Source organism: Lampetra planeri, chromosome 4 (genome assembly GCF_965212315.1).
Source record: "Lampetra planeri chromosome 4, kcLamPlan1.2.h2, whole genome shotgun sequence".
Classification (NCBI taxonomy): Eukaryota; Metazoa; Chordata; class Hyperoartia; order Petromyzontiformes; family Petromyzontidae; genus Lampetra; species Lampetra planeri.
Genome location: NC_136110.1, coordinates 27,107,691 through 27,126,930, shown reverse-complemented (window position 1 = coordinate 27,126,930; position 19,240 = coordinate 27,107,691). Strand labels below are relative to the sequence as shown.

Here is a 19,240-nt window from a genome sequence, read left to right as displayed (position 1 = left end):
AGGACCAAGCCGGAGTGTGACTTCAGTCCGGAATCTCACACTACAGCTGTGTTCTTCATTGCAAGGCCCCTGGTGGCCTTTAGTGCGACCCCCAACAAAACAGAACTGTGAAAACACCCCCATCACCGTGCTGTCAAACCCCAATGATTTAGAATGTGTGGCGGCCCTCACACTGATGTCGTATTGGCGAAAGTGGCCCCCTCTCTGAAAATCAGTGTAGACCACGAAGTGACGCCACTGCTGTGAGCTTTCGATTATTCGCCGGCCGCATACCGACTATAATCACCCACTCCACATCGACCAGCCCCCCCCCCCTTATTATTACCTACAATAATGAGCCAATAATGTTTGTGTGCAACGCTCGTGACGTCACTCCACGTCGACCAGCCCCCCTCATTAATAATAATGAACAGGTTACGTCCTCCACATGGACCCCCCCCCCCTCATTAATAATCATGAGCAGGTGAGGTCACTCCATATGGAGCACCCTCACCCCTCATTAATAATCATGAGCAGGTGACGTGACTCCACATCGAACAACCCCCCTCATTAATAATGATGATAAGGTGATGTACTCCAAATGGACACCCCCCCCCTCATTCATAATAATTAGCGGGTGACGTCACTCCACATGGGGGGCTGAGGCGCCTCCTCCCCCTTCCTCGGCGTCAACTTACAACCCTCACCACAAAGGCAGAACCCTCACGTCACGTGATCTCCGCCATTGAGACATCGAAGTAAAAAGGACGTCATGATGAACAAGGGATTATAACCTTAACACATTCCTGCGGAAGGAGCTGGTAGGAACGTTGGGTTGCTCGGTCAATGGCCAGGGTCAACGGCGGCGTGGTGTATTCCGCAAATATTCCCGACTGTGAGGGCGGGCACAAGCCGGCGTGAGTAGGTCAAACTTTGAGTATTATAAGGGCACCACGGGGTGACCAGCCCCTCCCCACCCAGCCCCACCCCTCCCACCCCCACCCAGCCCTACCCTCCCCACCCAGACCCTCCCCACCCTCCCCACCCAGCCCCTCCCTCCCCATCCAGCCCCTCCCTGCACGACGGACACAATAATCCCCTGTGGGCTGGTGTAACCAGGATGTTCCTACCAGTATGAAATAGGTCTGTGTCACCGCGACCTTACAAATTGCACTCGAATGGATGCAATGAATAGCACCTCGCGGTCTGCTTTTCGCTTGCAAGTTTCAGATTTACTGCAATGCACCCGTCCTTGGACGGGCAAAAGGCTGGTTTCAGATATTTATCAGGCCACTCCTGAAGCCGTCCACTGGCTCACCAGCCTCAGCATGAACTCGCAAACATTGCTGACCAACCCCCTACCGTACAACAGAATACACTTCACATGTCACATAGTATAGTCATAGATAAACGTACTGTGACCAAATGGCTCAGATCACTCTGAGCAGTTTCACAAGATCTCAGAAGCCAAACAAGCATCAACCTGGCGAGCACTGGGATGGTTGTCTACCAGGGTTTTCCAGGTCTTGTCGGCGTGAGGCTACGAGGTGGACAGGAGGTGGCGGTGTTTTAGAACTAAGTGTTCTCCAATATTCCAAACACTTATCATGGGTATAGTAGTAGGTTTTTACCCTTTCAACTGGTACAAAAACTGACACCTTTATACAAGGCATCATGTTTGCAATAACCACAACACAAGCAGTCAAAATGCAAACAAAAAGAAACAACTCTGATGATGATAATGATATGCACTGTTGTTTATTTTTGTTTGCATTTTGAATGCTTGTGTTGTGGTTATTGCAAACATGATGCCTTGTATAACGGTGTCAGTTTTTGTACCAGTTGAAAGGGTAAAAACCTACTACTATATTTTGCCACTGGTAAAGGAGATGTCTCATAGTGTAAATACTTATCATGGGGTTGCCTTAACATTCCAACACAGTCCCCTCCCGAAAAGAATGTTGACACTCAGTGATTTCTTCATCGATAATTGACATTGGAGTATTATTATTGGACAAACTGTATACTGGAATATATATTTATATCTTGGTTTGAATTATGTAAAATGCTGTTTACGCCATATTTAACACAACCACGTTATTGCAAACAAGCACATTATATTTGTACCTCGCAGTGTACACGTGCAGCGTTCTCGTCACTCCACTGCTGGATGACGACCTCCCCATGCCATTGCGGGTCATGGGGAGGGGGGGTTATTTGACCATACTTCACCAGTGCGGGTTGGTGAAGGAGGAGAGTATAGCCATTGGAGCATAGCACAGTACAGATAATTTATTTTTGCTGCACTGCTCCGTGTCGATACTATAGCCCTGGAGCAGCCTAAAGCACCTGTGTATGCATGATGGTCACCCATCCAAGCACCGCCCAAAACTAATTTTTTATCTTACCAGGTAAGGCTGACTGAGCTATATAGCTCTTTTTCAGATGCGGCCTGGCCACATAGGATAGCTAAACGAAGCTGCTTATCACGTGGACATTTATAGCGGCCAAATACTCGTAAACGCACGTTTCTAAATGTGGAGGGAAAAAACCGGAGTACCCGGAGAAAAATCCACGCGCCCACGGGGAGAACATGCAAACTCCAAACATACAGGCATCGTAAGGGTCGGGGTCGAACCCACGACTTCCTACATACCAGGCAAGGTAGTTAAGGTCTCGCTACCATGGGTCCCACTCTCACCACTGTCCAGGGGGTTCGGTTCGAATCCAGCAGCCACCCCGGTTAATGCTGCTTCATAGTGGACGTTGACGATCCTCCGAAGTCATTCGCAAGAATAGGCCACTATGTGCAGGCGTCAAGGTCCAAAGTTGCAAAAATTCGAACATTACATCGCAATTGGGATTACATGTGCGTTGAAATTTTCAAATTTGGCTAATTGGGATTGCATATTACGCACCATCGCAATCATCGCCCTCTACTGACAGACTGCCCCAGGTCACTCTCGCAAATGGGATTACCTAGACTCTTTGAGTTCTCACCTGGTTTTTTAAAATAACCTTTCAACTTGAACCCATCCAAGCTTCCGAGATCCGACGAGAGCAGGTGCAATGCGAGTGATCTGATCACACACTCGCCATCTTATCTCACAATGCGATAGGATACGTTTACAACGGACGCTTTCCTGGGTAAATAATCGATATTTCAGCAGAGTATCATTGCCGTTTAGCTTTTTATACACATCACTGAGCAATATAAAACATTGGGTGGGTGGGTGAGACGCTGCTGGACATTGTAAAGACGCAGCTGTACACACAGTACACACAGCACGGGGCCCACATTACCGCGATTACAAGTACACACCCGTTATAATCAAATATGCACCTTCGCTTTCTATCTGCGTTTTTTTTCTTTCCATGTATGTTAAACCACAAAGCGATAAGAGGCCCAGGTCGCTCACAGGCACGATGGCACCAACCGGCACCTCGATATCCCATGAGCACGTGGAGTTTACAACTGTCCATGTGGGGACGCTAGAGAGACGCGTTAAAAACAGTCACGCTTTGTGTCCTGTCCTTGGATTATATCAGAATTCTAGATTTGAAGCTTTCGTGACTGCAAGGATTCATATTCTTAGGTTTTTTCGGTAAAGTCACGTAGGTAAAAAATTAAAATTAATAAAAGTAAAATTAAAATAAAATAAAAATCACGACGTTTCGGAGGCAACACAAGCTTCCGTCTTCAGGTGGAACCGTCACAGCACGATTGCTGTTTCAAGTAAGAGTCTTATTTAAATTTTACTTTTATTAATTTTAAATTTTTACCTACGTGACTTTACCGAAAAAAACATAAGAAAATTATATCAGAATCACAATACGTATTTATACTGGAGGAATCCGATGAGCTATGAAGCTATTTTTCACAGAGGTCCCGTCGGGGCGGGTCAACAACAAACAGCACAAAAAGCAAGATAGGAGCGCAACGTATAGGAACGGTAAACAAGTCACTTAAAAATATATTCAAATACCAGGCAAAGCCCACTGAGCTATGAGCTTCTTTTTCAGAATCGACCTGGCCACACATGATAGCTCGACAAAGTGGCGTGTCATGTGGAAATTTATTGCAGCAAAGTAATCTCAGTGTTGCCATTTGGACTGTTTCATGAAAGGGGGCATTGTGAGCAAATTACTCCCGTGGAAATGTGACACAAGCATTCACGACCGCACTGTCAAACGTGGTGTCCTGCTTTACCGACAGCGATTATTATTGTGACGGTGGCATGAGGATTTCATATTTGGGGTACCATCTGGCTGCCACATGGCACCACCAATCAGTTACTACTGATAGGTGTAAAGTATTAATTGGCGGATGTATACTGGACACACGTAGGCCGTTTGTCACTCCACTGCTGAATAATGGATACTATCTCCCGACGTCACTCAGGCAGTGAGGGTTTTGTGACCATACTTCACCGTGCTGGTCATTGCGCTTTTGGTGCAGAAGAGCGGTAGTGTGGTGGGTTCGATTCCTGCTCACGGCCAACACCAGTGACGATTATCTGAACTGGTCCTGGACCTCCCCTATGTCCACTCAGCCTCAAATTGAGTACCTGGTGCGATGTGTAAACATTGCTACTCGGGAGATACAGGTGGTCGGGCGTAGTGCTGGTCACCCTCTTGTACCGTGCCGGCCTTCATAGGTGCTCGTTAACAGCACTTGTCCCAACAGTCTGTTAAGACTATTCGGGGGATCTTTGTCTTTGGTGCAGAAGAACAATGGAAAAAAAATTGCACTGCCCTCTAGTGGTGACTGGTATTCACAACCCCGAGCACTATCCAAGCAAGAACCTGCTTAGCTTCTTGAGTATGACGTGATTGGGCACATTATAGGTGAATCGGTCATAATGTCCATTTCTTTGGCAGCAGCGTTAGCATACAGTTTGTCACGTGTAAATGAAATGGAGGTATTTTGAACCTGACATGAATTATACATTAAACTCCCGCTTTGGAGGCGAAGGTTAGTGTATCAAGTCAGTTTGTAAAACAACATAACCTGCTGGACTGCCAGATGACCAGGAATTGGCAGTACAGCAATGGGGTTTGTGAACATGTTTTTTTTTTTGCAGACCTAACGAGTTGTGTCTTCTGGTATGCTTTGTTTTTCTACGGTTCAATGATAACCGTCAAACTTTCAGAATTGATTAACGATTCAGAAAGCTCAGAACCGAAATTAGTAGGTTTTAGTGACATTTTTAGAGATGATGCACTCATTAGCACAACGTTCAAATCGCACGGCGGCAGGCCTAAGGGGACATATATTTGTATAAATAAATGGCAAAGGTTCAGCACTGGAGAAAGTCACTAGAGCTATGTGCTTTTAAATCTAGATTGAAAACTAATTTCTTGAGAACTGCTCTTGTTGTTTAGTCTGTTGTCCTTTCCCGCACCTCCGATTAGCACGGTTGGTAAGTGTATGGTGCAAAAAAAGTTCAACATACATACACGCTCACGCCTCTGCTTTCGGAAGGTCCAGGGAAACTCAGTGGGCATATGGAATACTCTTCCGCTCTGTTCAGGATATGTTGGAAGAGGTCAGCGTACCCACAATTTACCCCACCACAGAGGCGGTGGGATTTAAGAAACTTGCACCATCGTTTCAACTTCTGGCACCATTGTGTTAACTTCTGGCACTATTATACGGTTCTAGCTCCCAGAATTTCTCAGTAAACAGGTAGACATGTTCAGTTTATTTCCGATATTTATGTCGATACCCAAAACCAGTAACAGTTTTTATTTATTTATTTTGCATGTGGTTTCCAGTAATGCAACCCCCCCCCCAACCTATTTCAAACAATTAAACACATATTTCATAAAACCGTATACTGTACTGGGATATGTATCACCATATTTGACTATTAAATAGTTTGAACACCGTGTAGTATGCAACAACGTCACAAGCGTTAAATTTAGAGCTGAATATTGACCACCGTAAAATGTGGTATGTCAAGGTGCAACGTTTATTGCACTTCCAGCGTGCTTATTCATTGCAGCCTAAAGTGTCGAAAATAAGTTGCATTCTGTGACCTCGCATAGCCTGTGGATGTACTCCATAAGGTAGTTTGTGTACGTGGGTCATGTGTATGGGGGGCGGTGACGCAGTGGTTATGTATGTTGAACTTCTTTCGCACCATACGTTAGCGAACCGTGCTAATCGGAGGTTAGCTCGGTGACCCGATTTCACGACCGCAGTGACGAATATCTGAACCAGTCCTGGGAATTCTTCTAGGTCGACTCGGCCTCAAATGAGTGGGCCGCCACACACATTTGCACCATTGGGGGTTGACAGCACGACGATGAGGGGTGGTGATGTTTTCACACTTTGTGTATTTGTTGGGGGGCCGCACTAAAGGCCACTGGGAGCCGCCAGTGGCCTGCGGGCCTTGCGATGAAGAACACTGCACTAGGGAGACAAAGGCGGCCGGGTGTAGTGTTGGCCATGAACCCCCACCGTGTGTCTTGCTGGCCTTCGTAGGTGCTCGCTAGCAGCACTTACCCCAACCTATGTTGAGGCTATACGGGGGATATTTGTCTTTGTATCATGCTTACAGCCCTTTGTCCATCCACTGCTGGATGAAACCCCTCAGCACGTGATGTCGGTCTGTTTGATCAGACTTCAATCGTCAGAATGGAATTGTGAAAGTTGTCCAGCACTGGTTCAGATATCACTCGCCACTCATGTGAGCCCTGGCCGAGATTAAAACTCTGTAGAAAATGGTTTGCATCCCATTCCTGTGAATGTACTCATTTCTTTTTTAACAAACGCCAATGTAATCATGTTTTGGCTGGCAAAGCAACGTATTTTACATCACTTATCATTGCACTATCGGCGTGTATATGCCGGTTGTTTTCTTCTGTCACGTTTGCATGTATCTCTATATATACACGCGGGTATTCCAGTGATGATCATGTATCACAACCATGTAGGTATAGTGTTACACCGATGTACGCATATCTGTGCACCGTGTAGCACACGTGTGCACAAATACCTGCGCAGACGTGTAGTCTTATTCTCTCCACCACAGTATTTACTGAATGAGGCCATTTGGCCGAAACGTCGAGTTATTTCTTTCGCGGTGAGTGACAGTATAAAACATCTGTTTTTTAATCAGCCAGTTTGCTTCTCGGTTTACTAAAAGCGACCTTCGAAAGCTCATACTGACTGCGGTTACCTGCAATACGTGCATACAATACTGGCACGTCCAGCTTGCTCTGCGTATGGGGGAACAGTGGCGTGGCCAGCAGATTGAGAGCACTGCACGATGATCCTGTATCGCTCCGGATGACCTCTGCAAAGTATGATCTTGAGTTTTGATTATAGTGTGCTGATCTTTAAAGGTGCATTGAAAAATGTTGATACTCCTACTGATCCTCCTGCTGTTATGGAGTGACTCATGCTGCTAGCTATGGTTGCAAAGTTTGGTCGTACATGGTATGGATATCGTTTATTGTTACATTTGAATCACAGTTCCTATGATCACTGTTACATTGTTTTTATAGCTTTATTTTGGTGATTTCGAAAACTTTTGGCTTAGCCATATTTGTTTGTTGTAGTACAGAGTTAGACTGATGACTTTAATCTAAATTGTCTTATGGTTGTTATTGTTTGACTTGCATCCCACTGGGATTTTTGCACACAGCGTTAATATACGGTGCTTTTTCTGTCAGACTTTACTGTTTTTCCTGGATTCTTCTGTTGTGCGTCGTCACTTTAAGATGTTTTCTTGTTCATGTTTTTGTTTGTTGCGGTTGCACCCGATTCAAGAGCCGCATGGCTCACAGGGCTATACCTAAGCACGTTCCTTCGGAGTGGGCAGGTATGAACTTGGTTGGACAGCGCATTCGTGCGATCCGTGTTGGATATCGTAGTCGTGTTGGAGGTTGTAGTATGCACGACAGACAGATAATCCCTGGTAGGCAGTGTGCAACCTGTTGTTCCTACCTGTATAACTGAAACTGAACTGAACCTGAGTTCGATCCCCAGCCACGGCCAATCAACCATCCGTGGCGAGTCACACGAATCCCTACGTGCCACCAAACCCACACTGACCGGCGTGGTGAAGTATGGTTAAATCCCCCCCCCCCCCCCCCGTTACCGACACGATGTAGAGATTCTAGATTTAAAGTTTTCGTGACTGCAAGGGTCCATACTCTTTGGGTTTTTCGGTAAAGTCATGTAGGTAAAAAATTAAATAAAAATTAATTAGATAAAAAAATATTTTTCTTTTATTTATTTGTTTTACCTACGTGACTTTACCGAAAAAACCAAAGAGTACGGTGTAGAGAAGTCCACATCCAGCAGTGAACTGACACAATACTGCGCTGTAAATAACAATTGTAAACAGTGGCACCACGTGATGGTATGCGAGCATCGTGCATATTCCGTGCAGTGTAGCAATTAGTGTCCATGACCTTACACGTCTCCAAATTAGCGTCTCCACAAGGCATGATTACGCAGCATTGACAAAAGGCTGTACGTAATGATAATAACTATACATAGATCTATTAATGTGTGCGTGCGCTTACTGTGTACAACCCGCAATCAGTGTTCACAACAATGCCTAAAGGCATCCCCCACCAAGTCGTGAATTCGGATGTCGGCCAAAACCGCACTCCTTGCCGATGACAAGGAATCAACAAAACGAAATACAAACAGCCTCCAATCAAAACCCAGGGCTCTCAATCCTCGGAGAGGCACCACACCGACACAAACACACACAAAAAAAACCCACCCCCATCACGAATCCACACTGCGGAGAGAGAGAAGCATGCGGAAGAGGGCAGCAGAGGACGTCACAAGTCAGAGTGTGTTTCCGCCACGAAAAAGCTTCGCTTTGTGTGCTGCGGCTATTACGGGGGGGAGGAGGTGCTCCACCAAAAAATCCACACAGCGGCTCGCCGCCCTTGCTTCCTTCATCATCAGCAATCACCTCCATCACCTCCTCCCCCCACCCATCCCCTAGGGCAGTAGCCGAGGTCCGTCGAGGACGCGACGCTCGGCAAAGAGTCGGGTTGGCGTGGGCAGGGCAGTCAGGTAGCGAGAGAGAGAGAGAGACGGGAGGAGGAGGAGGCTTTGTGGAGTGAGTAGGAGGAGTGGTGGTGGTGGGGGTCACACACACAACCACACACACAACCACATCTTGTGTGGTTCATCTCGCGTAGCTGGTGCTGCTCGGGACAGCGCCACTGTGGAGGCGCGTATGGTGGTGGACGCACCGCTGTTTGGAGCGGCATCATCATCTTCATCATCATCATCACCACCGCCACGATCATCATTAACCCGGCTGGGGTGACACTCACGAGGAGTGCATGCACATGCGCCTGCGCCCATGGCTCTCCACGCGGACGAGGAGAGGCAAGGAATCCAGGCGTACGAGGACGTCCTGGGGAGATACAAAGGTAATGAAAACCAGCGTCGTCGTACAGAAAGGCGCCGCTGGTTATTTCTCATTTGCCGCTCTTCTTCCTTCACCGGGCTGGTGTTTAGTCGTGGGAGTGATGGTGAGGTTGTGTGTGTGTGTCTACACGTGTGTGCACACACGGCTACGATAGTCACACATGGCATTGTGTCTATGTGCCTTGTATCGATGTGTGTGTGTGTGTGCACACGTGTGCACACACACACAACTACAGCGGTCACACATGGCATTGTGACTGTGCCTTGTTGTATCGATGTGTGTATGTGTACGCGTGTGCACACACAAACTACAGTGGTCACACATGGCATTGTGTCTGTGTGCCTTGTTGTATCGATGTGCGTGTGTGTACTGCGGTACAAATGTATAATTTCCTCCTTTTTGTCATATAAAGTGGAATGTAATTGACTGGCGTGGTCACATTGATGACATGAAGCTTCCTTTTGAAACGAAACGGAAGCAATCGTAAAGGGAATGTAAGTTACTTTGTAAGGAATGTGTATGGTAATTATTAATCAACTACAGTATAGGCATGCTGCTGCTACTGTTTTAACTTACTCTACGCTCTCAGTAAGTGTTTTAAACACTGTAATTGTGTATATACCGGTTACTGTACACTGTGTTGTACGTGAAATTTATCAACTATTCAACTACGGAACTGTGTAAATAGTAATACGAAGTTGTATACAGTGCCAATTTAACATTCAACTGAAGAAAGTATAATGTTTTAAGTTCACCGCCTCCTATCTGTGGGACCTTCTGACCCAACAGTTGTACAGCAGCATTTGTTTGGGACAGGTTTCCACGTTACGAGTCAAATCAGCGCAGTGTGAGACCTGGATGAGAGTGTACACAGCATGCGATCACTGCTGAGTTCCATTTAGGACCAACTCCCTTGCTGTGTTGTGTAGTACATTGTTTTCTTGGAATTTCTCTTACTTGATACAGCTATCGTGCTGTGACGGTTCCACCTGAAGACCGAAGCTTGTGTTGCCTCCGAAACGTCGTGATTTTTATTTTATTTTTTATTTTTTACCTACGTGACGTTACCGAAAAAACCTAAGAATATGAATCCTTGCAGTCACGAAAGCTTCAAATCTAGAATTAGTACATTGTAGTCGATTCCTACAGTTTTGCAGTCCAGGACATCCTGCCATCATGAAAAGCTCACACACAGCCAAGGCACTGCTTTGCATATCCAGGGCAGTGTGCCCCTTTCTTCCTGGCCAACATCTGTGCTGAGCTTTAAATGCGAGCCCAGTTTCCTCCACTTTGTTAGTGCACCTTATTGTTTATAACTCTGCCTCCTCTCGATTGTGCTGGGGAATTGAATATACAGTCTGCAGTTAAAAAATATATATAATAGTCCCGCACTCAGAAATACTTGGGGTAGAATTTTCCATTCCCATACTCCGAACGTACGAATACAGTAATCACTGTCATGCGTTTTAGCTGAAATTGATAATGAAAACTAACAAAGTGTGTGCACTCCCTTCTATGGCATGGCTACGAAACGTGACTATGAACAAGAACGATTGAAATACGACCGATAAGTATGCGTGTTTAACTTTTTTTGCACTGTACGTAGCTAACTGCGCTCATCAGAGGTCCGGATAAGTGCACCCAGAAGCATGGTGAGATGCGTGCTTGGAGTTACACTGATACAGAAAGAAACACACGGGTAATAGAAAAGGCGTAGCTTAGAGAAAATTCTGATTGGGGAAAAAAAGCAAAGTGGGCTTGGGCAAGACACGGTCTCTAGAAGGAATGATGATGGCCAGTGGTGAAATGTAATGACAGATGAGCAAACAAAGACATTTAAAATATCCGCGATGACCTTGCACCAGGAGATGGAGCGATGGAATCGGCTCGTTTGCAGGCGGCGAGAAGATTGTTAAATCCAAGAACTCTGAAATATAGCATTGGTCTGGGGAGAAGCCTTCATCCAGCAGTGGCTTGAACGTGGTTGGTGACGATAATGATGAAATGCATCGTACGTGAATGTTATTGGTGTACATAGCAAAAGGTAAAATTTGTCACGTTCAACTCACACAGGTTTGACATTATTGCTTTATGATGAACGTCGCTACATTTCTCCTGCATCTGAAGCCATGCAACACGTGCAGGCTAAAGGAATGAGAAGGTTCATGCAATAGAGATGCAACCCAAGGGGGCAGATTTGGGGAATATTGTGCAGATATCATACTTGCTCAATATATGAAATTCCACCTCCCAGCCCGAGGAGCTAAACAAACAATTTGGCACTCTAAATTTCGATTTTAAGCTTTCGTGACTGCAGGGATTCATCTTTTTGGTTCTTTCGGTAAAGTCAAGTAGAAGGGAAATAATAAAATAATAAAAATAAAACATAATAAAATAATTCTCACGACGTTTCGGCTGCTTGCGTTGTGGCCGAAACGTCGTGAGAATTATTTTATTATGTTTCATTTTTATTATTTTATTATTTCCCTTCTAAGTGACTTTACCGAAAGAACCAAGAAGATGAATTTGGCACTCGTTTGCACATCCAGAGAAATGCGGCCAAAACAACCGCAGTGCACATCTCGAGATCGCCATAGGTACGATTATTTGAAAATGATGACAGGAAAGCAATATTAGTGTTATGATCATTCGCCGGTTTCCTCCCTTGCTGCCGTTAGGCGTGCCACTTTACCCAAAGCAGAAAGTGCCTAATATGGAAGGCAGCTCTACATTTTTGTGACGCGATCCTTGCCAAGGAGTTTGAGTCATTAGGTAGGATTCTAGAGGATTTGCGGTCCGCGTCAAGTCTAGCGGTTAAACACGTGGAGTATGAGCAGGTGATGTCATTCTGTGATTGGCTGTAACTGCAACTTAGGTGCTGGGGTGGCTATAGAACATTGGGAGGAGCTTTATAATTGTCCTCTAAGCGGATTAAGAAGGCCGACTTAAGTTTGGTTTTATCCTTCAGGTGGTTGGTGTCAAATGCCCTATACGCGCTGTACTGTATATGTTATACGAGTTCTGTATACGTACGATTTAATATACACGTTGTAATATGTCATGTTTTTCGTGATATCCAAAATTGACGGTGGTGCAGTTGCTCACGCGCACTGAGCCACGGACCTTCCAATCTGCGTTCGGTTCCTAGACGCGGGTAATATCAGTGGTGAATATCCGAACTCGTCCTGGGCCTTCCCTTTGGTTGATGCGGCCTTACCATACCTGGTACGACATGTGTGAGACAAAGGCGGCCAGGCATGGTGCTGTCCAGACCCCACCGCCTCATGCGCTGTGCCAGCTGAAATAAGTTCTCATGAGCAGTACTGCTCCAACAGTCCGTATGGTTATATTGTGTAGTTTTTTTGTATATATACATGTCAGTACGTTCGCACAGTAGGCAGCACAGGTGGTGCATCTGCCAGTGTTAGTGCGTCGCACTAACACATAGAAGAAGACCTTGCGCAGGCAGTGATGAAATGGAAACTGACACTATTTGGACACATGTAGGATGGACAGCAACAGGAAAATTATAAATCTGTTCGGAAAAATGGAAGGAACCGGAAAGAGAGAATTACTTGACGGCAGAAGAGATTGGTGCCAGAAAGATGTTGCCCGACCTGAGCATATTGGCACAGGACAGAGGAAAGTGGAACCAAATGACTAAATGTGCAGTGGACATCTATGGGCTATCTGTCCACAGATCGTGATGATTATAATGAGGCACTGCACTATGTACCCTGGATACCCGAGTTTTGATTCCTTGCCATGGCTAATATCAGTGGCGAGTGATGTTCTGAACTGGTCCTGCCACCCTACCCCGACCTCACCAACCCATTCTGACCAGTGCAGTGAAGTATGGTCAAACAATTCCTGTGACCGACAATGTGGGGAACTCTTCATCCAGAAATGGATTGACAAACGGCTGTATAAGCTATTATACGTACACGTGCCCGCGCGTGTAATGTATGTATTTCACAATATGCACAATTGTACCCACTGGTTGATAGTTCCAATCTCAAACTTGAAATATGAGAACAGCTACAACTGCATCCACTATATGTAGTTTGCTTGTATATGCAGTGTACAGTGCGTTTTCAAGCAGATGATTATGACCTCCCCCGATGGAATCCTTGTTTAGTCCCAGAGGCTAGGAGGCCTTTCAGGTGTGAAAAGTCACCGCTCGGGGTACACGTGAGAGGACTGTCTGTCCATTGTATTGCTCTGTTGTCAGCAAAATATTTATACAATGGTTAGAAAGCTCACGATGCAGTGTCTTCATATTATCGGCCTTGCACCATCACAATTTGGGTGAGATGTAATCCACGATGATGCAAATGATTGACTGAAGAGTATCAAAAAGGGAAGTACAAAGGTTAACCTTGCTTCACCTGGGGTAGCAACATTGTCCGTTTAGATGTCTTATTATTTGGTAGTAATCCACACCTGATTGGCACGATTGGCTATGTACAGTGCGAAATAAGTTTCACGTACATACAATAACCCAATTATCATAATTGCAGTGTCAACTACACAATTATCCGTTGGTGTTTCACCACTGTGTTGTGTTTGGAAAACGATGCGACATTGCATCTTCACAATAAGGCTGAGTGATGGATTGTGGTTTATTTAACTTTAGGCAGAGTTCTCATCACTTCGTAATGAAAGGTCCCAGTGTATGAATTGGACTGTATAGTTACAGAGTTTATTGAAGTTAGTTTCTTGACATGTTATGCTGTTTGTCTATTTCTGAACTTTCCAGCACTATTTTTACATCACATTCATGGATGACTGTTAAACGTTGTAACATTGTAATAAACTCAAATCAATTCCATTTTGGTACCTCCTCACTAGTTGTGAATTATAAAAAAAGTGTACATGAACCACTTTACACGTTTGAAATGTCGCCCGACATATGCCTTTGTATTTAAAATTACGTCACGAACCAGCAGCGATGGCGAATTCGGCGGTGCTTTTGAAAATGCCGCACACACAACAATGCACACAGATACACAAACACCTTTAATCCACGCCATCGTTCATTGTGAGGGTGAGGCCTATGGCAATGACTGCTGTCGGCAGAAGATTGAGACCCCCGCGGGACAGATAATAAAGAGACAACGCTATGGGAAATGCCAGTGAACAGAGTGGCTGTCTGCGGAGGTGTTTGCCGGCTGTGATGAAGGGCCCCTTTCCCATGTTTTACGTCTGGTTTCCAGGGCTGTGTTTCCATGTTCTCTTTTTTTATTTGGAGGAGGAGGAAGAGGAGGCTTTTAGCGGGGGGGGGGGGGCTGTGGCTCATGATGGCTGTGGGAGAGAGGGGAGAGGGAGTCAGTCGGAAGAAAAGACCCCACCAGAATTTTGAGTTCAATTCGTCACCCTGCTGACTTCCATTCTCTCGAGCCACCGGCTTGGCTTTTTTTTTCGAACAAGGAAATTCTAGGGATTGACTTTAATTACAACAGCTGTATTTTAGTTCTCAGCCGGTAGTTTTGGAGGGCGTAGGTTTTTGTTGGAAACCTCCCCGAGGCGACAATAGATGTGCTTGCTCTCCCTCCGCCACTTTCAAGGGAGCCGGGGCAGGGACCACCCGACGAGCAGACCAATTCGCCGGTCGTCGTCGTGATGTGTGGTCTGAACTGAAGGATCGTGTTAACATTTTAATAGATACGCTTTGGTCACTTCTCCGTTGCTGTCCAAAATCACGACCATTATACACTAAGAAAATGTGTTGTATGTGTGTGTGTTTTTTAAAATCCTTTATATTAAGTTCACTTGCTTGCTTGCTTACAACCGTGCAAATCTTTCGGTCGTTTTTTAACCCACTTCCCGTGATCCAATCGAGCTGACATTTTGCACACAGACTCGTTGTGCGTGACAATTTATTTTCGTGAAATTTTTTTCCCAAAATTTTACACTTTTTAGGAATTGTTTTTATATTTAATTACCAATTGCTTAATGGTGGCAGGCAATCATCTGACCCATAGGTGGCAGCCATCTCAAGCCAGAGGACGAGAGGAGTCTAGCCGCCACGCATATAAAGGATTTATAGTGAAAAACTTTGTTTTTACGGGTGAATTTTTTTCCTGGTTCAGCAGTTCCATTGCTGGATAAAAAAAAAAATTCCACCTTAGGACGACCGCTTGTGTTGCGATCAAAACGTCGTGATATATTATTTTTTATTTACAATTTTAACCTACGTGACTATAGCGAAAGAACGGAAGAGTATGTATATATGTGTCGGATGTTAAATAGTAACTCTTTACTACGCCGTAGGAGACTTTGCAATTAAAAGTATCTCTTAATTCAATGGTGGGTGCTGCATAAGTGCGACACCCCCCACAGTTTTTTGCAAATTAACTTTCTCAAGCAAGTTATCTGCATTAAACATGTTTTTTTTTGCAAGAAATGACAAATGCATTCAGGATTGTACTCGTCTTATCATGGCACGGTGATGTTTTGTCGGGAGTTCTGATTTTTACATGGGAAGTGACACCTTACCCAGAAGTCTCTTCACAGCCAGTGACTCTTTTATTTGGAGTGTTTCATTTGGAGTGAGCGCAAGTGTTGGATAAACCAGTGACACTAATTTGCATTATGCCGCTTTCTCTATTTTTGATTGGCAGTTTGTCAAGCGAGGGTTGGCCCTGAGGACAACTGTGATGAAACGAAAAAAATTCACTTTGCCACATGCAGTCAAACCCCCCCTTTTTATGCCTTACAGCAGCGAATAAACAGAATGATCGGCAAAATATTCACGGAAACATTTTTCGTGGTTTTATTTCACGATTGCTTGGATTTTTTTTATGATTGTTTCAATCGCTTGTCTGCGGGCTACTGAAAGGGAGCCGTGCGTGGCAGCTCAAGTGTTTCTAGAAATTGTGTTTCTGAATGTTTTAAGTTTTTTTTTGCTGTATAATTCTGTTGTCATTGCAGCAACATACAAATGAAGAAAGAACCAAGCCAATATAATATGCAAATTCAGTGTATTAGTGTTATGAAGTATAATTCAATACTCTTTGGTTCTTTCGTAAAGTCACGTAGGAAAAAAATAAATCACGACGTTTCGGACGCAACACAAGCGTCCGTCATCAGGTGGGAAAACGCTTTACCGAAAGAACCAAAGAGTATGGATTCCTGCAGTCACGAAAGTTTCAAATCAAGTAATTCAATCTTTGTTTAGTGTTGTCCTCTGTCCAGAGGATTGGTAGTGTGTAACACATCCCTCCACGGCCCTCTCTCTCTCTCCTCTGCCATTCTTGCTCCTCGACTAGGTCACCGAAAGTTTAGGTCGAGAATTCAGCCTGTACAAGTTGACCCTCATGCAAATAGTTTTGTATGGGGCGGTGGTAAAACGTCCCAGGGAGTGAGACCTCAGTTAATAGTTGCAGCTACGTGGCAGTCCCACACCATCATCTCTGCCGTGTCTTGTGGGTAATGACACATCTGTGTGGCACGTAGCATTCTCTTTTGCAAGCAGAAATTTCTCTCCTTGCAGACGAATGTCACAAACAGTTTTTTTTTTATGAACGTATACCCTTACGTGACGCATTGCACAATTATCTCAAAACGATTTAGCCACTTTGTGAAGAAATAGTGAATTCTACCACAAAAAAAACATCTCCTAATTAACGTCTTCTCATCATATCCTGGTGCCTATGTATGTGTCTCTGTGTTATCTCTCTCTCCTTATATGTCTGTCTATATGTTTCCGATTCTGTATTTTATCTCTCTCAAATTTAGCATTCTCTGGAAGAACGTAATCAACCAGGTATGGTGTTGACTTATGTTAGCCGACTCTCTGTGTTGTATTGCATTATATTTCTAAGTTTACTAGGTTTGTTTTCTATTTCTGATGTTGATTGCTTGTGTTGCAATCGAAACGTCATTTGCTATTATTTAATTTATTATTTTCACTTTATACGTGACTTTACCGAAAGAACCAAAGAGTACATTTTATAAGTTACGGCGCCACATACATTTGAGAGTTGTTTGTCGCTTTCCTTTACAGCCTCATTGCAGTGGCTGTAAAGGAACATTGCTCATCGCACCCTTAGAGAGAACACTCCAAGCCTCATACTGTGTTGCTATGGCAGACCTTGCGAGGCAGTATGCGTTTAGGTCGAGGCACGATGTTCCTTATGAGCTACTGAGAAGTCGGTGAGCCCAAGCGGTCACTGGTTAATCCACGCTGCTCACCCATAGTCGTATGTATAATGTACAATGCGTGCCCACTAAGCAAACTAAGACATTGAGCATCCAGTAATCTTATTCCCCACTTCTATATAATGATCCTGTTGATTTGCTAAACTGTAGTTGAAGTGGAAGGTGCATCGCTGGGTTTGGTCGGCCTCTTGTTTTTAAGATATTTAAAGTGTGTGAACTGGCTTGTTTCTTTTCTACATTATTGACATATATGAGATATGACAGAAAACACCCCCTACACACACGCACAAAGGAGAGGTTTAGCACTAATTATCGGAACTAAAAGTGGGCTAGTGCAGGGCTGTGATATGTGGGTTGGGGAACGCTAAGGACAAAATTGATGGAGTGGAAGCCAAGAAAGGGAATGCTTCCGAGGGGACAACCTCAAAGAAGATCGATTGGTGAGATAAAGGGATATGTCACACAATGATGGATGACGAGGACGACAGAACAGCACCAAGGGAAATGATGCTGACGCGGTATTCTTTTCAACCAGCAGTGGATAAACAAAAAAATAAATATTTTGATGGGTTTGGGGACATTAATCGGTGTCTATTTGTGTCGGTGCTTACGAGGTGCCATGGAAACACACTCGTATATGCAGGGCGTTGTTCTCATGGCGATAACGCCACGTTCATTGATTTTGACCTGTTGCCGGAGGGGACGATGGCGGAATCCACGCGATAGCCGAGGCAGAAGATATGGAGCAAGGGTGAGAGCACATCCAAGACAGGGGGTGGAGTGATTTACCCCTTTGAGGATTTGTTCTCTGCATCGTGCAGCAGTAGAGGAGGAGGCGGTGGCAGTAACTCAGCATTGGAGTCTTCAATACGAGTACTGTCCTGTATCAGCTGTTGTGCAAGCAGCTGATGGTGGCAAGTGCAAGTGTTTTGAGGTTTTGTGAAGATTTATGTTTGGGCAGTTGCCATGAGATGTTTTGCCTCATTGTAATCGATGTCGAATCCCAACGGGGCTAAAGAGTTGTATTTTTATAATTAGTCATCTCCATATGCTTGGTTCTTTCAGTAAAGTATATGAATCCCTGCAGTCACGAAAGCTTTAAATCGAAATTTAGTCATCTCCAGTTTAACTTTACATTTTGCCAAATTTGGCGAGAGCGCGATCTGGCACACAATTTGCATAGGCTCGTGGATGATGTCACAGGGTCTTTAATAGCCATCATACGGAAGACTTGCGCATTTTAGCAATGCCCCCACATTGCTGGGAAGCTGTGCGAAGCCAACTATCGGCCTCCCCACACGTTCATTTAGTGGCAAACATTTTAACCCCTCGGCCATAAAGCCACCGTCGCTGCTGCTGATGTGCTCAAGATTCCTGGAGCCAGAACTCTTTTTGTGTGTGTGTTTGACTTTGGGAAGTGTTTGCTATGTAGCTGCACGCGTTATGCCTCCAATTGCCAGCAAAGCGCTGCGACATTATAATAAGAATGGCATGTGCCAAACACGTGAGGGGCGGGGAGAGGGGGGGGCACAAGCATGCAGGCCCTCGTGTAACCCAAGCAAGCGGCAGTCGTGTTAATGTGAGGGCTCTCTGTCAGTGTGCTTTGTGGCCGAGCCTTGGATCGTGGCCCTGGAGAGGACTGCGCTGACTGGTTTGTCTCGCAACACGAATCCCATTGCCGAGAT

General features: G+C 45.0%; 1 protein-coding gene across 2 annotated transcripts in view; it reads left to right on the top strand.

Annotated features, from left to right (window-relative positions):
• The window catches only part of LOC144717881 (microtubule-actin cross-linking factor 1-like), a 261,212-nt gene that overhangs the window by 2,804 nt on the left and 239,168 nt on the right, over positions 1-19,240 (top strand). Inside the window, exon 1 of one of the 2 annotated variants that reach the window (XM_078593631.1) lies at positions 8,818-9,393. The exons of the other annotated variant lie outside the window; for it this stretch is intronic. Within the exon in view, the coding sequence (XP_078449757.1) occupies positions 9,324-9,393 (70 nt within the window). The 5' untranslated portion in view covers positions 8,818-9,323. Of the gene's footprint in view, positions 1-8,817; positions 9,394-19,240 lie in introns of those variants that run through there. 2 annotated transcript variants of the gene reach the window in all.